Source organism: Nyctibius grandis, chromosome 9 (genome assembly GCF_013368605.1).
Source record: "Nyctibius grandis isolate bNycGra1 chromosome 9, bNycGra1.pri, whole genome shotgun sequence".
NCBI lineage: Eukaryota > Metazoa > Chordata > Aves > Nyctibiiformes > Nyctibiidae > Nyctibius > Nyctibius grandis.
The window spans coordinates 27,386,368-27,410,320 of record NC_090666.1 but is presented as its reverse complement, the minus strand read 5'-3'; the positions used below and the strand labels follow the sequence as shown (position 1 = coordinate 27,410,320).

General features: G+C 49.3%; 1 protein-coding gene across 1 annotated transcript; it reads left to right on the top strand.

The window, feature by feature from the left end:
- The first annotated feature begins 562 nt into the window (after positions 1 to 562).
- Positions 563 to 17,023, top strand: MREG (melanoregulin). The gene is made up of 5 exons (XM_068408170.1): positions 563 to 654; positions 5,034 to 5,193; positions 14,546 to 14,636; positions 16,345 to 16,508; positions 16,885 to 17,023. Exons 1-5 carry the CDS (start codon positions 563 to 565, stop codon positions 17,017 to 17,019), a joined length of 642 nt encoding a protein of 213 aa, XP_068264271.1. The 3' UTR covers positions 17,020 to 17,023.
- Positions 17,024 to 23,953: the final 6,930 nt, after the last annotated feature.

Genomic DNA, 23,953 nt, shown 5'->3' with positions numbered 1-23,953 from the left:
GATGTGGGAGAGTGCATGAGGATGCAAGAGGGTGCAGCAGGATGTGGGAGAGTGCAGGGGGAGTGCAGGAGGGTGCAGAGGGTTGCAGGAGGATGCAAGAGGGTATGCGAGGGTGCATGAGGATGCAGCAGAGAGCAGGAGGGTGCAAGAGTGTACAGAAGGGTGCAGGACAATGCAGGAGAGTGCAGGGAGCTGCAGGAGGATGCAGGGGACTGCAGAGGGGTGCAGGAGAGTGTGGGAGGATGCAGCAGAGGGCAGGAGGGTGCAGGAGTGTACAGAAGGGTGCAGGAGAGTGCAGAGGGGTGCAGGAGGGCTGAGGAGGGCGCAGGGGGTCCGGCCTTGAGTTAACCCGCCCAGAGCAGCCGTGGGAGCGGCTGCTGCAGGCGGGGAAGAGCGGCGGGGGCGGTGCGGAGCCCGGCACTACCTCGCTCCTTCGGCGGCGGCGCTGCGGGGCCGGGGCAGCGCCGGGGGCGGGCCGGGGCCGGGGGCGGGCCGGGGGAGAGCCGGGGGCGGGCCGGGGCCGGGGGAGGGCCGTGGCCGGCCCGGCTCTCCGGCGGCGCCGATGGGGCTGGGGGCCTGGCTGCGCTCGCTGGGCGGCTGCTGCGGGTGCTGCGGCGGGGAGGCGGCGGCGCCCGAGAAGGAGCCGTTGCTCAGGTGAGAGACACCCCGGCCCCTTCCCTAGCCCCCAGCCCCGTGCGCGGGAGGAGGGATGCTCCGGGTCGGTCCCCGGCTCCACGGCCACGCGTGAGCCCCTCTTCGCCCCCACGCCGGCACCGTCCGGGCCCCTCAGCCCTTTCCCGCAGGGTGGCTGCCCCGGCACGTCAAGCCGAGCCCCATTTCCCAGTGGCTGTACAGCCGCTACTCCCCGTGGGGAGCGGGCCGTGCCCTGCGAGAGCCGGCCGAGGCTCCGAGGGGATTCTGTCCCAGCGGTACCGAGCTGCTTTCGGGTCCCTTCCCGGCCGGGTTGCCTCGCCGTGAGGCCGGTTGTTTCTGACACCCCGCAGCGCGATGCCGCCGCACCGGGGAAGTTTTAACAAAGCAAACCCAGAGCATCATCCCTTCGGTGTTTCCCCTGCACCCCTCGCCATTGGAACCCTTCGGCTTTTGGCTTGCCACGGTGGGGTTTCAACGGACAAGGCCGAGGTGCTGAACAAAAAGGGGGTTCCCACATCACCGCACAGGGGTCAGGTCCCACCATCGGAGAGCTCTGTGCTGCACAGAGCTGTTCCCGGGCCAGGGATGCTGGAAAGGAGGTGACGACACTTTATGTGACAGCTGCACGCCTGCCGATCTCTAAAAAGATTTTTCTCTCCCGCTGTTGGTCGCATCCATCTTGTGCACAGAGCCATGAGGTTGAGGGGTGCTGTATGAAAAGATGAAGCCCCGAGTCGAGGAGAAAAGCTGTGAGCTGGGCAAGCACGTAAGGGGGTTTTGCACGTTGCAAAACATCTGTGCGTGGGGTTTGCGGCACCTCTCCCTTCTTCCCCAGCTGCCGCCTGGGATCCTGGCTGCTGCCGAAGCCCGCAGTGGGTACCCCAGCCCTGGGATGGGGCAGGGCCTGTGCCCTCCCTGCAGCATTGGTGGGACAGGGACATTTCAAGAAGGAGGGTGGGTTGCTTCCAATGTGGCCTACATAGTTATCAGGTAATAGCAGAGCTGGCAACATGGCTTGAAACATCCTGATTTCATGCTGTTAAAGCAGTTACCTAAATAATAACCAGATAATCCTGAGCATGGGGCCTCCAGCATTAACCTAACAAGAGCCAAGCACACGAGCGGAGAGGCTCCTTCCTGCTGCCTTGCCGGCCGGGGCATCTCTCCCTCGCCAGGCACCTTTCTCTAGTGCCTGCGTTCTGTCGGCGATCCCATTACTGCTGGCTGTAAGTAGGAAAGCCTGTATAAATGCTGGGCGTTCGAAAGGCACCCGCTCTTGCACAAGTGTGCCAGCATAATTAATCTAGCAGCCTAATTGCTGGCTTGTCCCTCTTCAGGAGGCTTTGGGGTTTTCTTTCAAAGCAGGGATCTTGCAAGAGCACACTTTTTATTTTTCTTTTTATCGCAGCATTGTTTAAAATGAATGACTTGCCTGAGATTTCAGATCTTTGAGCTGAGTTTTACTTTTTGAGAGCTGGTGTTGCTACCGAAATGTTGCCTTTGTGACTTTTCACCTTGTTTTCTCCAAGCAGAGCGGCTGCGGCCTTGTATACCCAGCGTGTCAAAGAACGAAGCAGTGAGGAGGAGGTAATATATGTATCACGAGGTGCATATATTACCTGAGTGTATACAAGGCTAGCTGTAACCCGTGATGAGGCCAGTGAGAGCAGCCAGTGCTGTACGTGGAGGTGGGGATGGAGCACGGCTGTAGGTACAGCGCTTAGTGCGGCGCTGGGAAAAGAAACCCCGGCCAAAGCCAGCAAGCCAGGCTGATGCAGCAAAGCATCCAGGCTGCCTGGCTGTCTCTCGATGCGCGAAGGTGGGATTTGGCTCAGGTGGTGTCCTCAGGATGCAAAGAATTTGGGCTCTTAATCCCAAAACGAGTTTAATCTGAACTGAAAGCCCTCTGGAGCAGAAATTTGTTGATGAAGCATTAGCGCTCACCATTTTCTGGATAAAGCCCAGAGTGTGAAACAGTCTGAGTCCCCTCTGGTCCCACGGAGACTCCTGTCACCTGCAAAGCAGGCTGCCGTTCATGTGCTCCTTTTTTTCCTCCCGTTTCTTCATTTTAAATGTTGCTTGGAAGTCCAGCGTGCTCTGGGGGTGCTCGCTGTTGGCAGAGCTCTCCGTGCTTGTATGGATTTGCTGCTTCCTGGGTGCTGCCTGCATCCCTTACAGGCTGCTGGCTGCTCCGTGCCGCTGTTTGGAAAGAGGTGTGTTGGGAAGCGCAGTGCAAGCTGTGCGGGAGTGGCTCGTAAAAGCTAAGGCCTGTTAGTGTTATTGCCAAATATTGGTTTTTAAAGTAAGCCAGATGTTAAGGGTACTGGTAAGTCACTGAGTGGGAAGCAGCCTGTCGAAGGCAGGATGGGAGCGAACTCATGCTGATAGCACGGCTGGCTCTGGAGTGATCCCTTCCAGGCTGGGATCCTGGCTGCTCCACATTTGAAAAATGGTTTGAGCGAACCCATGCTGGCTGCGGTGTAGGAACAGCTGAGTTATGCCATCCACACCCTCCAAGTTACACTCGTTTGCTTGTCTTTAATGAGAGATTATGAGAGATTATCTTTTCCCTTATTACCTGTTGCTCAGGTTTTTGGTGTGTTGAAAGTCTAATTAACCTTCCTGCAGGAATGCTGATGTGAATGATTTTTTTTTCTGTTTTATCTGTGTGCTGGAGCTCCTCTTAGCATCTTTTTTATGGCTTGGCATCATGGCTAAAATGCCTGCAGTGTTATCTGAGGTTGCGCTGGATGGGTTCCTTGCGAAAGGAATGGGGTTTGGGTAGCAAATAGAATAAGCAGTGGGCTGTTCTAACAAGTGAGCAGGGATTGCTACAGGATGGCTGATGAGACTGTTGGGTAAGGCCGAATATATTTCTCCATTTGTTGTGTTCTGCTCAAGTGTCTGGACATCTTGATTAGAAACACTACAGAAATCCTTTGCTAAAAGTTCTCCTGTCAGAGTTAAATAACCCTATAAAAAAATGCACATCCCAGTAGCAACATAAAGCCATAAAACACAGAACTGCCGTGACTGCAGAGAAAAGCTGCTTGCCTCAGTGGCGAAAGCCTTCCCAGAAGATGATGCTCTGCTTTGCTGACTGTTGAGCAAATAAAGCCTGGAGTTCACAAGCAAGCTGAGGACATTTCCATCCCCAAAATAAAGATGGGGCTACATGCCCTTTCTGCGCCTTGGCACAGGTCCTTGAGCAGCTCAGTGCATCGCTGTACCTCTCAGGTAGGAGCTGCCAGGGTTTGCCTGCTTGATTTGCTGGGGTTTGGGCTGCTGGGGAGAAAACAGAGCTGTGGGGTGACACAGAAACGTGATTGTGGAGGTGGGACCTCTGGAGAGCACCCAGTCAACCCCTCCTCAAGCAGGGTCAGCTGGAACAGCTTGCCCAGGACCATGTCCCATTGGGTTTTGAGTGTCTCCAAGGGTGGAGAGTCCACAGCCACTCTGGGCAACCTGTGCCAGTGTTCACCCACCCTTGCAGTAGAACATTTTTTTCCTATGACTGAACAGATTTCCCTGTATTTCAATGTGTGTCCTATCATGGGCCACCACTGAGAAGAGTCTAGCTCTGTCTCCTTTGCTCCCTCCCATCAGGTACTTACACACATGGATAAGATCCCCTTGAGCCATCTCCTCTCCGGACTAACCAGTCCCAGCTCCCTCAGCAGAGGTGGCACGTGTTTTGTCCAAAATAAAACCATGCCCGACAGCACTGCCTTTGAGGAGAAGATGGCTAGAAGCTGGTTCTTTGGCCAAGAGGCAAGGGAGGGGCTTTGCACGCAGCCGTCCCCTTGCCCACTGCTCAAGGTGTACCCCTCTGCGCACAAAGTCTCCATGGGGACGGATCTTGGCACGGATGCAGGGTTAGCCGGGCAGAGAGAAAATACCCTCTGGAGCCGCTGGGTTTTTTGAGTCTAAGTTAATTAGAACTGTTCCCATGTTAAGCTCAGAGAGGCTGGGGGTGCTTGCACGGGGTTTGGGGTGGGAAGGCATGATGGGGAGCAGAGCAGGGGGAGCAATGGGGAGATGCCGCCTTTCATCCTTGCACACAGATGCTCACAGTTCCTCCATCCTAGCTGCTTGAATAATATCTGGTGTCTTTAGCAAATTCATGTGTCTGATGTCTTTGGTTTCACGGCAGTACTGCCTGGTTTGAACCATGGATTGCATGGTCAAGATGCTTGTTAAGGTAAAACACTCCGACTGCCTTCCCATTCCCCCCTCCTCCTCTTCCTCGCCTCTCCCGGGCAAGACACTGGGCCGTGACAGGAGGTGCTGCAGCAATGGGCACTTTACCCTGGGAAGATACGAGAGGCAGGGTGATGCTGCTGTAGCTAACGCCGCCTTGCCTCTCCCCCTCTCTGCAGTAACAACAACCCCTACGCCTCCTTCGGAGCCACACTGGCGCGGGACGAGGAGCAGAACCTGTGGAGCACCCCACACGACGTGACCCACACGGAGGCGGATGATGACCGGGTGCTGTACAACATGATCGTGGTCAGGAACCAGCTGGACAAGGACTCAGAGGTGAGGCAGTACCATTCCTCGCGCTCGGTTTCACCATGGACCAAGGCTCAGTGCTTTTACAGAATCACAGAATTACAGGATCATCTAGGTTGGAAGAGACCTCTGGGATCATTGAATCCAACCTTTGACCTAACACCACTGTGTCAACTAGACCATGTCACTAAGTGCCACATCCAGTCTTTTCTTAAACACCTCCAGGGATGGTAACTCCACCACCTCCCTGGGCAGCCCGTTCCAATGCCTAATAACCCTTTCTGTGAATAAATTTTTCCTAATGTCTAACCTGAACCTCCCCTGGCACAGCTTGAGGCTATGTCCTCTAGTCCTGTTGCTAGTTGCCTGGGAGAAGAGGCCGACCCCCACCCCGCTACAACCTCCTTTCAGGTAGTTGTAGAGAGCAATAAGGTCTCCCCTTCATTGGATGCTTTGGCAGTGCCTTTATTTAAGCACCCATTAAGCTGCTGTAAAGACCCCCAAGTCCCCCAGCGTGGCTCACATAGGCATCAGGTCCTCCCATCTGCTCCATCACCCTCCAGATATTCTCCTGTATCTGGTGTGGATGCATCTGTAGCCATCTCATCCCGGGGAAGCTGAGGGATGTCTCCAGCGGCTGAGCCACCCTGAGCTGGGGTGCACAATGCCCTGCAAGCACCTCTACCACCACCACCCACAAATGTGTACTGGTAGCACTGGGACCCCCAGCTCAATTTCTTAGCTACACAGGCTGCTTTTTTTGTCCCATATTCCCTTGGCTTGGCTGTCCTGTGATCAAACTTGGCGTTTGCCCTTCCTGCAGTGGCGCTCGCCCGGCAGTGGCAGTGCCTGGAGCTGAGCTGCCGCTCCAGTGACACGTCAAGTTAAATACTCCTCTAGTGGGTTACACAGCAATTATTGAGAAGCGGAGAACTGGCACAGCTCTTAGCGCAGAAGGGAAAAATCGTCGCTGTTACATAAAGGCTGTTTTGCAGCCCCGATTTCCTGCGCTAAAGCACTGCGACGCAAAGGAGATTTCAGTGGCCTGATTAGGAGCAGGCTGTAGCAAATAGTGACACGTTTCCCTCTCTCTGATTGCTTTTAAGACTTCAGAATGTTTGCAGGAAAGCCTGGAGGCTTCACGTTTAATTTCAACGTGATCCCACTTTATCCAAGAGACGGCAAGACTGTAGCTCTTCCTCCTGTGATAGTCCCCTTAAACCAAAAGCTAGCTCAGCTTTCATGAGAAGCCTTAAACTCCAGAGGTATAGCTGAGATCCAAATTACAATTTTTAAAACTTAAAATGAGATCATGCAATCCTTGTATACAGTTGGCCGGAATCCCCATTGGATGGTTTGGGGTTTTTTTTGGTGGGGATTGAATTAATCATGGTGTTTACAATAGATGGTTTTGTAACGATGTTTTCATGGCTGCACGTAACCTTTACAGATATAACTGAAGATATCCTCTACCCTCCCCACCGCTGTTTTCTCTACCTTGCGATTCCTTGTCTTGGAGAAGACAGGGAGCTTCATCCAGCCCAAACTGGCTGAAGGAAACAAGCACAAATCCATTTAGGGGGCTGCGCCAGCCCTGGTTGCTGCAGAGCTGGCTGTACTTCAGGGCAGCGCTGAAGCTCCTGATTTCAGCCCACACCCATTCGAGCGGCCTTTTAGCTTAATTTAGGGCTCATTATGAGGCAGGCCTCCTAAAAGCTGTTATTATTTACAAAACGGTATCATAAGTGAACAGGCTGCTAAAAAGACATCTCCCCTGGGCAAAGGAGAGCTGTGCATCAGCCTTGCTCAGGTTGCAGAGGAGAGCATTGGTTATGGGTGAGCAGGAGAGCGCTCCTGTGCCTGCGTGTCCTAAACCCGGTGCGCCTGCCTGTCCTAAACCCAGTGCACCTGCGTGTCCTAAACCCGGTGTGCCTGCGTGTCCTAAACCCAATGTGCCTGCCTGTCCTAAACCCAGCATGCTTGCCCGTCCTAAACCCAGCGTGCCTGCCTGTCCTAAACCCAGCGTGCCTGCCTGTCCTAAACCCAGCGTGCCTGCCTGTCCTAAACCCAGCGTGCCTGCCTGTCCTAAACCCAGCGTGCCTGCCTGTCCTAAATCCAACATTTTCTCCCTGCCTTCAGCATGTCTGTAGGGTTTTTAGCAGGTCTGAGCAGTCGCTGTGCCTGCCAGTGAAAAAGGAAAGTACAAAGAGCACGGGGCTTCCTCTCCACAAGAAATGTAAGATCACATACCATAAATTGCCGTGCAATTAACAAAAAGCCTGAGGAGTACAACGTCAGGCCAACTTTGAAGAAAGCCAACGCACGATACGCTTGACTGGGATTCTGGCTCAGTGCCCTTTGCAGCTAGTGATTGCCGACCTCTCTGCTGTCTCTTTTACAGCTAGGGAAACTGAGGCACAATATATAAGCTCGGCAGGCTGCTGCAGTTTCCAGCTGCAGCTTTTTCTGGGTGGCAGAGCAGGGAGGGACTTCGCCGGCAAAGCCAATATTCCTGCGTTCGGCCATGAGTGCCGAAATCTCTCCTTACTCAAGTGAGCATTTTAAAACTAGGGCAGATTGTGTTGCCCTCCCCTCTCAGCCCTGAGAGAGAGAAAAAAAGTCTCACTGCAGAACAACACTGGGCTGCAAAAGCCATAATCTGCTTTGGGAGCTGCTCAGCTTCCAGAGTCCCCGGGGAGAGCGTGTAGATGCTGCAGGACAGGGGATGGAGGAACTGGAGGAACGGTTTCTTGTTTGTGCAGTGCACAAGCATTACAAAACCACAGGTCCTTTTTTTCTCTTGGTTAAAATCAGACTGAAAGGAGAAGTAGGCCCTGTGTTTCTGCTCCTTCACTTAACACAGAAATTTCTGTATTTCTTACTGTACGCTTTGCCATTCCCCACCTTTATCTTAGTGATTTCCTAGCACAGGACTTTGGAAGGATCCCAAAGAGCAGGTTGCTCTGCTTCATGTGTGCTCCATCTGTGTGGCACCACTTTGGCCTCAAAACAGTATTGAATTTTTCTTAATCTAGCTAATCTACTTCTGCTTTCCTGGGTATTTCCTTTTGTTTAAAAATGGTTGTTCCCATAGTGACAAGGTGCTGTGAGGTAGGACAGGAGAAGCGGTGGGACAGGATGCAGTGGTGACATGGGCGCAGTGCTGGAGGTCAGTGGGCATGATCCAGGACAGCTCTTTCCTGGCTTGGGCACCTCTGCATTGTGGATCACTGGAAATAAATAAACCAAACTGTGTATGCAAAGGGCCAGGTGCTCCAACATTGAGTGCACCCTGTAGCTCAGTCAATTTTCTGCGTGTTAGATCATTCATGGTGGGGCTGCCAGCAACTCTCAGCGCTGGTGTCCTCCTTCGAGGTCAGTTCCTTGCTTCCACCATGGGGCTGGACCCACACCCCATCCATGCAGAGCCATTTCTTCTCCCTACCCCTCCTGATGGCCCTGCTCCAGGAAATTTGGCAGCTCCAGCCCAAACTCGGTGCGACCTTAGCTTGCGTAGGGATGGCAGGGCTGCTCCACCCTGCTCCTCGCTGAACCAGGGCAGCAAGCTCTTCAAAGCAAGCACCCTCATGTCCCAGGTGCACCCTGTTTCACACCCACTTGCTCATCCTGCTTGATGCTGTGTGCTGGGAGTGATGGCTCATGGGGCTGTTGGCCGTGGTGGAGCCAGCTGGAGCACCCAGCGGTTGCCAAACCCACCGTGCAATAGGTACATGAGGCCAGATTCGCTGGAGTTGCCTAAAATCATAAGGACTGGCAACTTGCAGCTTTGTCTTTCTCTCTGCTTGAGGCTGATGAGCACGATGTGCTTGGATGTGCTTTCGGAAGCAAAGTGTGGGTAAGGGAGGGTGTGCACGGAGAAAACCAGAAAAGCCGTAGCTGAAGGGCTGGCTTAAGGGGGCTGGTAAAGCTGACACAGCCTTTGGAGATCAAAGCTGTTGTCAAAGCTTTTGAAGGCTGGGGTCAACGTTTCAAATATGGAAAAAAATGGTTTTTTCCTCTTCCTGCCCTGCAGCATCGTCAAACCTGTTGTAGCATAATGTAAAACCCTGAATCTGGAGGTGAAATGAGGATCTCTAGGAGAAGAGGATGTTATTTAAGATGCTGCATAGATACAGGCCAAGTCACTGTTGCAGCACGTACCCTGCTAGTGAGGATAAAAGTGTTTTATGGGAGAGGGGGACTACTGTGGCTCTGGGAAGGCTCCAGCATTAACAGCAAGAGCTGCACTGGCCTCATTGCTGGGCTTATGTACCTGATGTGGCAGATAGCCCCCTCCACAAGGTCCAGTTTGTGGTGGCCCTGGTGCCTCAGTGTCCTCTGATGGGGTGCATGGAGTTACCCAGTTGTGGGCAGAAAGCCTGAGCTGTTGCACTAGCACTGGCTTCAGAGAAGGAGCCAGGTTTAGGGCAGCTGCACCGCGGGTCTGTGAACAGAAACTAAAGGTGGGTTTTTGCATAATGACCAAGGAAAAAACACTGTTCTTATGGCTTGTTGTAAATGCAGCATTTCTTTCTTCTTTTGGCTTATTCCCTTGGGGAAGGGGGGATCATAAACCCCACTAGCAAAGGCAGTTCCTCTACCTGCATCTCTGCTGGGGGCCTGGCTAGCAGAGTTGTGCTGGCACAATCCTCCTGGCAAGCCCGTTAACAAGCTGACAAGGCCTATTTTTCTCCTTCCTCCTGCTCTCCCACAGGATTATTCTTTTTTAAACAGGTTACAGAGAAGGTCAGTATTGAGACATGCTGATGCTGGGGCATACAGAGGTGATGGGATTTGCCCAGGATTGTGAATGTCAGTCAGGGAGCCCAGAACTGACCTTCTTACTGCCTGTGAAAAATTATTTATGAACTCTTGCATTCCTCTTAAAACTGAATCTAATTCAAGCTGCTTCTAAGCCGAGATGTCCGTCAATGGTTCAGTGTGCGAACTTGGATCTAGAGTTTGTATTTACTCAACTACTTCCAGTGGGGCCAGTTGCAGAGCCAGTGTAGGAGCATCCCGGGATGTGGCGTGGTACCTGCCTGGACTGGTATTTTGCAGGCTTTCCCTGATAATTCTGTTTTGACCTCATTTCTCAAACAGCTCTTGAACAGAACGGTGACACCAATTGCTTTTAAGGGAATAAAGGAGAAGGCTTTGGTAGAGGATTGCTTTGGCAACATGAGGAAAGCTACCTACTAATTAGGAAATTTCCATACGAGCAGGGGTGAAAAGTTGGACAGTGCTTGCCTGTTCTCTTGGCTCTCAGTTATGTACCAACCTGGCTTATATTTCATGCCCAGCATCTCCTCACTTCCCTTTTGCATTTTCAGATTTAGCATAGCACACTAGAGAGCCTGGGGAAGTTTTCCAGGTAAGTACTTGAAGGGCTGAGCGCTCAGAGGAGAGAGGTGGTGGGGTTTCCCTGCTGCTCCTGGGACATTCTTGACTCATGCACAAAGGGTTTTCCTCAAGCCCCTGCTGGTATATGTTGTGCCCTGGCATGTAGGTTTAAAAGGGCAAAACTGGTTGCAAAAAAACAGGGCCAGGAACTGCAACCTGCTTTGGCTTCCTGTGGTTAATTCAGATTTTGGCAAAAGGGTATTTTTCTTAAAGGATTGATTTTGAATGCATCGCTGGGATGTCCCAGACCGGTAGAAACATCAAGGGGGTTGGTGCAGACCAGTCTCCCGCTGTACTTTCCCAGTACTGTGTGCAAGAAGCCTCCTCACCACTCCAGAAGTGACATCTAACTTTGCAAGAGGCAATACAGGGAACGGAGGTGCACAGAAGATGCAAAAAGAAGCTAAGTTCTGGAGAGAGCTGCTTGTCCCCTGCCTGCATACAGGCTCGGACACCTCGCTGGAAGGGGCTCCGGCAGGGAGCCAGCCTGGGATGCGGCACGGAGGGCAGCCTGCTCCGGCCTCGCTCTGCCCAGGGCTGCCCCAAGGACTGGCGTGCCCTGTCCTGCATCTCGCAGTGCCCTGGCACACACAACCATCCTTGTCACAGAGGCAGCGAGCGCGGAGGGAGAGCGGGGGTTTGGCACGGAGCCCTGGCTGCCTGCCCTGGGGCTGCCCGGCAGCATGTGCTGAGCAGCCTCAGCCTTGTGATGCTGCCCGGCCCTGACCAAACGCCCCCTCCGCAGGTCACGTCTTCGTGACTCATGGGATGTGCACGGGGAACACCTTCCCCAAAGTCTCTGATGTTGCCCATTCCTGTGCGGAGACACGGGCAGGACAAGCTTTGCTCTTCCTCTATTGTGTCATTAAAGAGAGATGCTTTTTAGATTCATTGTGGGGATGGAAGTTTTTGGGAGAAGCTGTGGATGCCCCCTCCCTGGCAGTGTTCAAGGCTAGGCTGGATGGGGCTTTGAGCAACCTGGTCTAGTGGAAGGTGTCCCTGCCCATGGCAGGGGGGTTGGAACTAGATGATCTTTAAGGTCCCTTCCAACCCAAACTATGGGGCAGAATCTATGATTCTATGGAAAGATGCTCTTAACTTTACTTCCCTCATTAAAGCAACCCGGAGGACAACCCCCTGCCCGCAGCATTTAGGATGTCTCTGCTACGAGGAATTGCCTCAGAAAACTCGGTGGTTTCTGAGGCTGATAGAGAACAGGGCATGCGTCCCTTTGAGAGCTCAGCTCATCCTCACCCTGATAATCTCTAGTTTCTTTTCAATGACTGGCACCATGTGCACCCTCCTCCTCCCAGCTTTTTCTGGGGAAACATAAACACATTCAGCTCCACACTCAGGCAAAAGAAATACCACCAAAACAAGATGTCCCCCCCAAGGCACTACTGTTAAGCATCATTTTCTGTACTGAAACTGCTCCTTTGCACACTCACGAAATTCTTCATCGATAGGGCACTGTTAGAGGTCCCCTGAGAGGAAATTTGCACCGTATTCACTTCCATAGAGCAACTCAGTAACTACGATGTACAAAAAAGCTATAACCTAGATTCCCTTAAAACAAAAATAGTCAAGGGAAAACCACACTGCTGTTAATCCAGAGAAAATCAGGAGCAGCTTCTCCTCGTGCTAAGCACTGCTTGCATTTTAGCTTAGCGAGGAGTCTGGTTTGCTACCACGGAGGGTAAATCCCCGCAGCCTTGAAAGCTGCTGCCTGGTGCCAGCAAGCCACATTTCGGGGAGAGGAGCATCTTTCCCACCCACCCCCAGCTCACTAACTCAGCAGTGTGAAGCACTCCTGGAATCACAGCGGCTGTGTTGATCAATCGTGTGCATTAAAACACTTGTTTATCTCTGCGGGAGGGCAAAGACATGCAGTTTATTTCCCCCCCAGCATGCCCAGACTGGTTTGCTCTCCTTTCTGCTTATACCCTGGGGTCAGGAGCAGGCTGAGATGTTTCCAAGGATCCCTGCCAGTGGGGAGCAAGGCATCGTGCAGCCTTTATTCTTTTTTTTTTTTTTTAAACTTTCAAGTTTGCAATAAACTTCCCACAAAGCTTTAATACAATAAACCCTCTCTTTGCTTTTTCACTGAGAGGAGCTCAGTTCCCAGCTACGAGCTGGTGTCAAGGGGGAGAGGAGTCTTGTCCTTGCCTCCTTTCTCTAGCAAAGGGCCGAAGAGGCATTTCAATGCCTTGCACTGGCAGCCATATGCCCTCCTCTGCAAATACTAAAGCTGTTTTCAAGTACTGCTGCAGTCAAGAGAGAAATGGAGCTCTGATCAGCCAAGCTAGCTCGTTGCAATTAGCAACACAAAGCTAAAAATGAAGTGGATTTTGCTCTCTGGGAGGATAAGCAGTGCAGAGCAAGTGGCTGCAGGCAGAGCTGCTTTTCCCCTGCTCTCCTGACCTGAATTCACCACTATCTGAACGCCACCATCTGTATCTTCCCAAGTGTAATCTCCCAGGGGTTCCTGCAGCTATCACTGAACAACAAGAAAAAAAGGCTTATAATTTGATTCTCTGCAGTTGTGGCATGTCAGATGGGTTCGGGAAAAAACCACTAAGAAATCTCCAACTTTTTATCAAATCAAGTCAACTCTTTAAGGCACAGGTATCAGAAAACCAGTAGGATTTCAAAAGCACAGCCTACCTTCCTGAGTATTATTTAACCCCTTTAAACCCAGCGTGTCACAGAGGAAAATCCCAGGGAGACGGCACAGATTAACACCCTTTTATTCTACAAGAGTCCATCTATGTAATCTCTCCATATCTTGCTGAGAAATGAGATTAATTAAGGTTGTTAGTGGATGCTTCTGTAAATGCAGCTTTTGCAGTGTGTGCATTGATTGAACTCAGCTAGGAAAAGTACTCCGGGTTTTCTTGCAGAACACATGCATTTCCACAGGAATGCATACTTGTATAGATGTGTTTAATTACGCTGGTATAACTTTAATAAATAACCTCAAAACCTTCCCCTTTAGACGGTGTCCCATTATGCAGATGTAAAGCCTGAGGTCAAGTGCAAGGATTTAAGCTGTGTAGTTAAATGAGGCATGAACTGCAGCAACTGGCAGCCACTAACAGTTACTATGTCAAATGACTCCAGCTCAGCCCTCAGCCATCCATGTGCATCCCTCCTCTCTTCTATTTAAAAAAGGGTACCCCAGCCTTTAAAAAACCTCTATTTTTCTGGTTTTCCAGTACTTTTGCAAACCTGCCTTCTCCAGTTAAATGCCAAACAGAGGGCTGAGCAGTTTGGAGATGCCGCTGTATGCGTGACCATGTTGAGAGCAGTAACTTGTTTTCAAACTTTTATTTCCCATGAGCTATCATCAGCCATAAGAAAATGTGCCGTGCCAGTTTAACTGCAAGGGTAGGAAAACAAGGTGTTGCAATAGTTTATAGAAGGTAATTATTAATATGTGGTTGTGATTTCTCAAGCAGTAAAGGCTGAATAAGGTATTTTCACAACCTCAGGTTTTGATAGTAGCTGAGTTGTCAAGGTTTGGGGTAAAGGGCTTCGGACCAAAGAGCCTGAAGTCTCTCAGATGAGCTACATTTGGAAGTTCATGTTGCTCTCCAGCTTAGGACAGTGTTATAATTTCCAGCACAGAGCTGGAATTACATTCTCCCTGTCTGACTGAGGATACCACTTTGGTCATCAGTAACGCCTAAGCTAAATTCCATAATCCCGTTTCAAGGTAACTGGAAGCCTGTTTTGTACATGCAGAGAAGTTACAGAGATGCTGTACTGAATGTCAAGCTAAAATATTCTATGCTGGTCAGTTTAATTTCTTCCAGGGACAATGGCAGCCTGGCCATTGACCTTCATACCGATCCCTCAGTGCCAACATCAACAGTTCAACTCTGGCTCCGTTTCTAAAAGCTGAAATACCTAGAAAAGCAGCAGAGACCTCCCCACATGCAAATCACTGAGTGTCTCTTATACTTTTGCTTTGCAGGAATGGCAAAAGCTCAACTATGATATTTATACCTTACGGCAGACCCGAAAAGAAGTGAGAAGCAGGTGGAAACACATTTTGGAGGATTTAGGTAAGCTAGAGGACAAAACGATGTCATTTCTGTGGTACCAAATGAGAGGTCCCACGATGGTTGAGGATGGGAACGGCTCCACAAAATCAATCTGGTAGAGGAGAAAGGGAAGAAAATAAAACCAGGCTGGTGAGCAATGCCATCAGGTATCCCACACTCAGGCACGGCTGGGAGGAGATGGGGCCAGTGTGTCTGCAAGCATGTCAAAAAGCCCATGAACCATGATCCACGGGAGAACCTTTCAAGCCCACAATAGCATGCACAGTCATCCATTTCAAGCTTCCTTGTGGAAACTTGCAGGGATACCTGGGAGTTCACCCTGAGTTTTTCTAAACAAGATAAGCAAGGAGAAATGAATATTCCTTTCAGATTTGAACACAGATACGTCTATTTTTCTTCCTTAGCCCACGACAGCTGATCAGAGCCAAACCACCCACTTTGTTTACTCCTAAGTGAATTTGAAATATTCTTTCACCAAATGAAATTGCTCAACAGTGGCCCTCCTATTCCTGCTATTTCCTGGCCTGCAAACAGCGAACTGCACCCACCTGTCCTGTGTGCTCAGCTGCTGCTCCTCTGGAGAAGGCAGTGGCGGCTGTCACCCAGTTTTCCCAATCACATTGCACACAGCATGTGACGCTCGGGCCAAGGAGATGTGCCGTGCCAACACCTCAGCTTGGTGACTTGCATCATGCTCTGGAGGTGGTTGGCAGCTAACGAGAGGAGGATGTGCAAGTCGAGCGCACTTGTTGGGCCGTTCAAGGGGCTGGGAGCAAAAGAGACAGGTATCTCAGCCGCTCCTGCCCTACCTGCCGTTCTGGCATCTGGATGGGAGAAACATTATAAATTCATAACTAGGTATCAGCGTTCACCTTCATCAAGGTACTCACACAGCCTGTACAGACCAACCATGGGAGGGGTCACTGGACATCCTTACATCTGTTACTGCACATTGACAAAGGCTCTCCCACATCTCCCTTACATCCTCAATGGCTCCAGAGTTGTTTTGCAAAGGGTGGGGAAGCTCAACACCAGGGATCATTTGGCCTTAGCGAAGCTAGATGTGAAACCTGCTATCTTTTGTTATCTAGACCTGTGCTTTAATCATAAGACCACCACTCTTTCCCCTGTAAGTGTTTTCAGGTGAGATGCATCACCACCAGCTCCCTGGAGCTGAACAAAGAGTTAAGGGTAGCAATTACATTTAAAGATCCCTGCATTCATTCTCCTCCCCCTTTCCTTCCCTGGCTACCTTTCTTATAAGAGATGCTGACTGCTACAGGAACAATTACCCATGCATCCATTAATGTCACAGGTTTCTCATCACTGTTCCCTCCCAACTACATATAGGCGTAGTCACTGGGGTGCTCAGGAAGCCCCACCAGCCCCGAAAGCTCTGGCAGCATCAGGAATGTGCAAGAGCTGAATCAGCAGCCTGGGTGTGGGTGTTTGTACACTTTCTCTGGAAAGCTAGCAGCAAACTTGCTCTGAATGGATTTATGTTTTTTTTCCTCCCATCAGCAAGCTCATACCTGCCCCAAGTGCAGCCACAGAGCATGCCTCAGGGAAACACTAGTTTGTTTTACTAAGTAGGGAATGTGACAGCCCAAGGTGGAGGGGGAGTAAGGAACCTTGCAAGAGCCTGGAGGGCTCAGGGATGACCCTGCCTGCATGTTTGACTCCTTTCTGTAATGTGTCTCTTTCCCAGGTTTCCAGAAGGAAGCAGACTCCCTCTTGTCAGTGACGAAACTCAGCACCATCAGTGACTCCCAGAACATGGGCAAAGCCCGGGACATCCTGTTAAAGCTGTCTGAAGAGACAAACATCTTCCCGACCAGCTGGGAGCTTTCTGAGCGCTACCTCTTTGTGGTGGTGAGTAGCTCCGAGCATGCCTTCTGCCCCACGGCCCCCATCTCTGCAAGTGAGCTCGAATGAAGGGGAGCGGATAGGTGCACTGCACCAGAGGATGCTCAAATACATGGTGGCATCTGGGGTGTCCCCATCAGATGTTGCACTTGTAGCTTGGCTGTTCAGCTTCCTTAGAAATGTCAGTGCTGTAGCACCATAAATTTGCCCCCCCAAGTTCCTTTAAGCCTGTGCAACTGGGTGCTCTTGCAGCCTGTTGACAGAATGGGAGAAGATCAGACCTAATGCCTGGCTTAACCTGAGAGCAGCCGTGGAGGGATGACCCTGACCAGGGAGCTGCCCAAAGCAGCCCATAGCAACTAAAACTCTGTTGTTTTGGCAGGATCGGCTCATAGCTCTGGATGCTGCGGATGAGTTCTTCAAGATGGCCAGCATGGTATATCCGAAGAGACCCAGTGGGGAAAGAGTGGACGATAGCCAGAAGGCCCTGCAGCACATCTCTGTCGTGATGCCCTGAGGAATGTGCCTTGCTGGCATGAGATGGACAGCGGGTTTCTTTCCCTCTGGGACCAGACTCCTCTGCCAAAGGAGTGCCACTCCTTGTTGTCCTGCAGAGAAGCAAGTGGGCCACCGGAGCAGAGCGAGGAGGTCAGCAAGTCGTGCCCCTTCAGGAGGGCACAGGAAGGTGGATGCTGGCCCTGAGGTGTTCCCAAGCAGAAGGGAGCAAGAACTGCCATAGCATAGCCCCAGTGGGAGACCGCTAGCCTATTAGTGTATGCGATAGGCCGAGGGAAGCCTGCCGCACAAGGCATTGCTACCTGTAGCTGCGAAAGTTGAGAAGCCTCTAGTTACAATCGCTGCAAGGAGATCCATAATTCCACCTTCTGCTGGTACCTGCCACTGTCCCCTCCGTTGACCCTGCTAGCTGGGAGGACCAACGGGGAAGGAAAAATACCTCAGTTGCCTAGAACTCCGTGACATTTCTCTGTGCACTGGTCCTCTTCCTCATCCCCAGCCCACAGCAGCCCCACCGGGCAGGCCCCAGTGGGTTCAGCAAAGAGGCAGGAGCAGCGCGTAGCCAGGAGAGGAGTTAGCGCCGGGCGGCAAAGCCTTGGGGCGGTGTCGCAGTTGGGTGCTCTGTCCCCAGCCACTAGTGGTTTGGAGGTGTTCATGTCAGGGGTGCTCAGCCCAACATCTTAAGAGAAGGTAGATTTTAGGAAGGTGCCAAGGTCAGACCTGCTAAGAATTTGGCTCCTGTAATATCCTCAGATTGGTTTAACATCTTAATTAATTTCTGAAAGTTTTGGTCTTAATTGCATAAAAAAAAACCCCAACTATAAAGTTGCATGTACTGTCAATATATACCATCCCTGCTGTTAATGAAGTTTTTTAATGAACACCCTTGATATCTTGGGTTTTTATCTGGTAATGAGCAGTAATTTTAAAACACTGGATTTGATCTTTTAAAAACAATTGCAAGTTTTTCACTGGTTAACACATGTGCTGCTAATGGGCCAGTTGAAAATGCTGGCTACACAGGACCTCCCAAACCAGCAAAACAGAGCTTTTATTTGTTTATGTCTACAGTGTTTGAGATACATCTATATTTATGAATTGTTTCTGTTTGTCAGTCTTCCTGAGAAATATTTATGTCAACTCAGGACATCAGTGAAAACTGAGTTTAATAAACAAAACACATTACAAAACTAACATTTCTTACTCTCTCTGTAATCCTGTTCAGGCAACATTTATCTTTACTGTTGATAGCAAAAGGCTTGGGGTATTTGTAGAGCATACACCTCTGCAACCAGTTCTCCACACGCTTACGATTGCCTGTTGACTTGCAAGAGTAGGGTCATTTGCTGGCCTAAAATCAAAGTCTTCATAGGAGATGATGGGGATTAAATTTAATTTCAGTGGGATTTGGAGTTAGGTGCCCAGTTCCCATTGATTTTTTTTTTTTTTGGCAGAAGTTCAGCTGCACTTTGGAAAACCTCACGTGTTTTTAGAGAAAATAAACTTTAGTGCATGGCAGCTCCAGGGTTTGATTTGAACAAACTGTTGCAGAACAGAGATCCAGTGGTCCAAGGAACCCTGTGCCAAAGTACAGGACACCACCCAAAAGTCAGCCCTTGGGATGTTATCACTTTACAGTACTACATGTTATGTAAAACGACCTGATGAGTTTCTAAATCTCGTGGGCGAGAAGAAGAGATACCTTGTTAGCTGTGGTGCTGCTTGTTTGGGCAATGGAGGTTGCCGTTAAGCGGTGCCTTTGCAGAAACACCCCTTGCTGTCACTTGTAGCTGTGAAACAGGTTCTGATGTCAACAACATGCAATTTGTTGTAACTTAATAGGACAGAAACTATCTAAGAGATAATAATTAAGATCTCTGAATGAGTGTAGCTACGGAAGTAAGGCCCTGTGCAGGGGAAGCGCTGAGTTTCTGAGCACAGCCATGGGGAGGAGCAGGAATTAAGAGCAGCATCGGATCAGAGCGGAGCCAGTCACTCCTGCGCGGCACGGAGGAGTGACCAGCTTTGGGGACTTGTGCATCAAATTATGTACCCATCACAACATGAACAGAAAAAGGTCTACCAGGCCCAGCACTCAGGTAAAACTGGTCGAGGGGGAACCTGCAAATATTGCAAAACAGCCTTTGGTTAAGTGTAAGGCTGCAGAACTTCTAAAAATATGCCACTTGAAAAAGTACAGAAACCAGCAGAAATTGTTTCCATAGAGGTCCAAGCACAAGTTTATCATTCTGTTCATCTCAGTAGGAAATCCCCTGTCTTTCATACACTTGAGGTAGAAGACCGACAAACTGTATTTCAGTTAGTAAAATGCGGAAAGTAATTTGCCTTTTCTAATTTGCATAGAAATTACCAGGGAAATGCACAACTCTAACTTTTGTTTGCTTAGATTTGGGCTTCCTTTCCTGCCAGAAGAAGGAAACACAGCTTAGTTTGCCTCCAAGCAAGCCTTTGGCTGTGTCTCAGGGACCAGCAGTAGAGGACCCTCCACCTGGAACCCAGATATGGCACACACTCACCATAAGATGCAGATAGTGCCCAGTTGCCTATTGGCACTGGCCTGGCAGAGGTGTTTAAAACACATACTTAGGATCTATGTCAGGAAAAGTTACCGATGTAACAGTAGATATGATGGGACTATGTGTTTAAAGGCAAGAACCAAGACGGGGAAAGAAGCGCAAACAAACATCTCCCAGTGAAACTCATTCCAGATTTTGGGCAAATCAAAAATCCCTAGCAGGGGAAAGGCTCCTGGGCAGCACTTGCATTTTGGGTCTCAAATTGAAAATGTGAGATTAAACTGAGGAGATGTTCAGATGGTAGAAGCAAGTCAGACACACGCAGTTGAGCACCACCCCCTGGAGCTGTTGCAGCACAGCCTGAGCATCATAGGCATCTGGGTGGACAGGCTGCCTCACAAAATGGACCAGGGCACCTTGTTAGGCAGCAAATTCCTCTCCCTCAACAAAGATGGAATAAAGATCTCATAAAATACATAAACCTCAAACAGCATTCAAGTCAGAGGCTCCCTGGTGATGCTGCATCACGACCACAGTCCTGGGTGGGGGGAATTCACCCCCCAACAAGAACAATTACCTTCTTCACTGGAAGCAGGTTTGGATTTCTCTCATTTGACACACCATCCAGAGGTCTAGCTGCCATTCAGATGGGCTTGAGTCTCCCATATGGCCTGTATTGCGCCTGGACGCTTGTACAGATGTCTTTGACTTCCTACAGGTCTCAGGTGCCACTAGATACCTGCATATGGAGAGCCAAATCCTGCCCATGCCCAGCGAAGCCTGCCAGCACCCACCTGGGAAGCAGTGGCTGTAAGAGAGCTCAGCGAACACCAGATGCCACTGTTCCCTTAGCCATGCTGTGGGAAATCATGGTTACAACGCAGAGGAAATCTTTCCAGCCTTTTCTTGCATGCATCAAGTCTCTCAAGCTTGCAAGAACTGGCTTTCTGTTAAAGGCTGGGTTTTGGATAGTTAATAATTGCTCCAGCGCTTTCTGGGAGACAGTGGTGAGCCCATCTCTCTTTCAAAGGTTCACAGGGCTGGGGCCAGGGACTCTGCTCCTGCTTGGAAGTGCCACTCGTTGTGGTGCGGGCTGCTGCAGGAATTAGCATGTTCACAAACAACATTTATTTTCCTAAACAGAGGGTGCCTTTGGCATCCCTCCTTAGCCAGGAAAGGAAAAATACCAAGAATTCTTTTAAATGAGCAACGTGAGAGGGTTTAAAGTACATCTGTGTTCACTTAGCTTTCAGATACTTTTCTTTTTCTTAAATCGACTTTGTATTTAACTAATATTTCAACTGGAAAGAAAGAAAGAAAAAAAAAAAGGACATTTTTCATCCATCCATAAGCCATAGACATGCACCACTTGGGTTTCCTTTGCCACAGTAGAAGCAGACACAACTAGCACAGTTCATGGGTTAACTTGAAACAGATAACCACTGGATATGAATCAGGGTAGCTTCTCCAAAGTCAGGTAAGGAATCCTGATTTATACCAACTTATGGTCTAAGCTTTATCTTCTACCAGTGCCCATTTGGTTATTTCAGATGCTGCCTGTATCAACCAGACTGTCGAGCAAACTTGTCAAAATGCTTATGGCTGATCACTGGCCATTGTGTTGGCTTAACAGTGGCTGAATGAAGTATTTTGGGTCATGGGGAGCAATGCTGTAGGGTTCCCTTCCTCTAAATCCAAGCTGGAATTATGTATAGGGCAGTCGCCATCTGTAATAGAGACCAGCTAGAAACACAAATCAATTTACAGACCATCTCGACTGTGCATATGCACACATGGTTTCTTCTTTGTAGTCCAAGTTTTCCTAGGACATACAGCATGAATTAGGCAGGATGAGGGAAAAAAAAAATCATGGTGGAAATTCAGCTGTGATCTGAAAGACAGGCAGAAGGTGGCAGTGCAGGTGTTTGGTAAAGGCTGGAACAGCAGCAGGAGAAGGAGATGGGAGGCAGTGGCCTGAAAGGAGTCAGGCTTTCCATTTTACTTGCTATGGATGTAAATCTGATAAATAATGAGAATGGACATGGGAAAGAAAACTGTCATCTTTTAAATGTCGGCTATAGGAAAAATTACCATTTCAAACCACTCAATTTCAATCATTTCTAATGTTAGAAATCCCAACACTTACATACTCCTCCTGGAGGGAAAGCATGTACTTTTCTAATCTAATGAGGATCAGTAACACTGAGTGACTTACCACAAAATAGCTCTCCAAAAGCATTTCTTTGAAGACAAACAACCATTTTTTGCATGGGGAGTCCTTGTTAGGCAAGTGATGGATTATCAAAAGCATTTCTTTGGCTTACAAATTGCAGCCCTTGCGGACACATCCATAGGGGAGCTGCCCTTGCACAAGGGAGGCCATGGAGAAATCTGCTCACTGGCCGCTTCTAAATGCCCCAAGCAAAGACTTGCATGGGCAAAAGCTTGTCTGTTTTTTCTATCAGTTGGTCTAATTAAACATACCACCTCTCCCCATAAGCTTTATCCTTACCCTTTAAGTAGAACAGTCACTTTTCAAAGTGGTAATAAATTCAGGTGACTATTTTGTCTTACTTGGATTAGGAAAGGAAGACGCCAAAGAGGCTGTGGGCACCCTTGACATGATAGGATCCCAGCAGCATTAAAATAAACAGATTTAGGCAGCCAAATTAGCAAACAGCCAAAGAGGTAGAGCCATATCAAAGCAAAGACAAGGAAGCAGCAAATGGAAGCAAACAGGCACAGCCCAGCCACTGCCCAAGAAAAGGAAAGACTGTTTGGCAGGTGGAGAAGGTTGTGTGCAATGAGTACGGCGTCGATGCCAAAATGTGTTGTGATGGTGCGGCAGAGTGCGTCATCTGGGTAGCACCAGCAGGATGAAGCTGAAATGTGTTTGTGTATGCCTGAATAACCATCATTACAAACCCTGTTTGATGAAGGTCACCAGCAGATCAGAAAGAAGAAATATTTATGAAACTATTCGTTACCAAAAGTTTATCCTTTCAAGAGTGGCAGCTTTATATCTGTTAAGCTGCTGGGATTCTTTCCATTGGCTTGAACAAGGTTTGAGTCAGACTTTGGAGACACAAACACCAGGGCAAGTCCAGACACCACTGAAGTCAAAAACAAAACTTCTGCCAGCTGCCCATCTATTCCTCTTCTGCATCAAAGTCTCAGAAATAACTAGTATGGTTTCTGAAAAGATTTCTACAAGTGATGGAGGATCTACCTGTACTTGTCTGGAGGAAGAAAATAAAGCCCAAACCATTTCTCATGGCTAAGGGATCATGGGGGAAGTTCAGATTGGAAGGGACCTAGGGAGGCCATCTCAGCCAACCTCCTTCTTGCTTGAAATAATCTCTCCCCTTTTGAAAATGGCGCAAGTAATTTGTATGGAAAATATTATTGGCATACACAATATTTTATCTTCTTCAAAGATGTAGTGGTTGGTACAAAAGAAATATATTAAACTATTTTTCATTAAAAAAGTGAAATAGAAGATTTGTGAAACTCAACTGGAGGGCAAGTTTGGAATGAATGAATCCCTCTGTGAAATACTCCTTTGATACCTGTAACTCAGGTGACCAGGGTTAGCTTTAAACGTGCATTTCCATTCTTCCTTAGGTGAAGGAGCCAGATAGAGGAGTGATGGGAGCCCGGAGCCATGCGAGGTGATTCACCCTGCCTGAGACGTGCCCAGCGGGGTGATCTGGTTAGCGGGGAGCCAGCAGCACCTGCAGAGTCAGCAGTTTCCAGTGAGCCATTTGGGGATGAAAGGGGAGGGAGGGAAGGGAGCAGTGTTATCTTGGTGATAGGGAGTTGCTCTAGGATTTGGAAACTCAATTTCCATTCCCAGAGCCGCCCCATCTCTGCCCTTCAGGTCATCCAAGTGCAAGATGGGGAGGTTGTAGCTACTAGAGCTGATGGCAAAATGGTCTTCCTGCGCTGAAGGGATTGTCAAGGTCTTGACAGTTCTGCATCTGTCTTCAAGCAGAACTTTGTATCTCTAAAACATTCAAGCCTATTATCCAAAAGACTCTGCTATAATAATTTCAAGATGTTTTGCTTCAATTTAGACTTTTTTTTTTAAATGCTCTCCAGCTTTTTAGTATGGGCCGAATAAAGCATTGTTTCTATCCAGAATATAAAACTTCAAATTTAGATCACAGCAGTGTCTTTTAAAGCAATGCTAAAACACTTTTTTTTTTTTTTTAATTCAGGGGAATACCTATTCCCACAAAGAGTCTCAGTTCTGATAAATCAGTGTTTCCAGACAGAAAATCGGTTAGCTTAGTTTTGTTTTAAATCCTAACTCTGCCTGATACTTAACTCCTTGTTGTGAACTGCTTTGAGATCTACTAACAGAGTGTGCTGCATGGCAGTCAGTAGCATTGTGAT

Excerpts from the sequence above, each read along its gene's own strand:
- MREG (XM_068408170.1), top strand. The coding sequence starts at position 563 with ATGGGGCTGGGGGCCTGGCTGCGCTCGCTGGGCGGCTGCTGCGGGTGC. Across the intron at positions 5,194-14,545 it reads AGCTGGACAAGGACTCAGAG|GAATGGCAAAAGCTCAACTA; the intron begins GTGAGGCAGTAC and ends TTTGCTTTGCAG. Across the intron at positions 14,637-16,344 it reads ACACATTTTGGAGGATTTAG|GTTTCCAGAAGGAAGCAGAC; the intron begins GTAAGCTAGAGG and ends TCTCTTTCCCAG.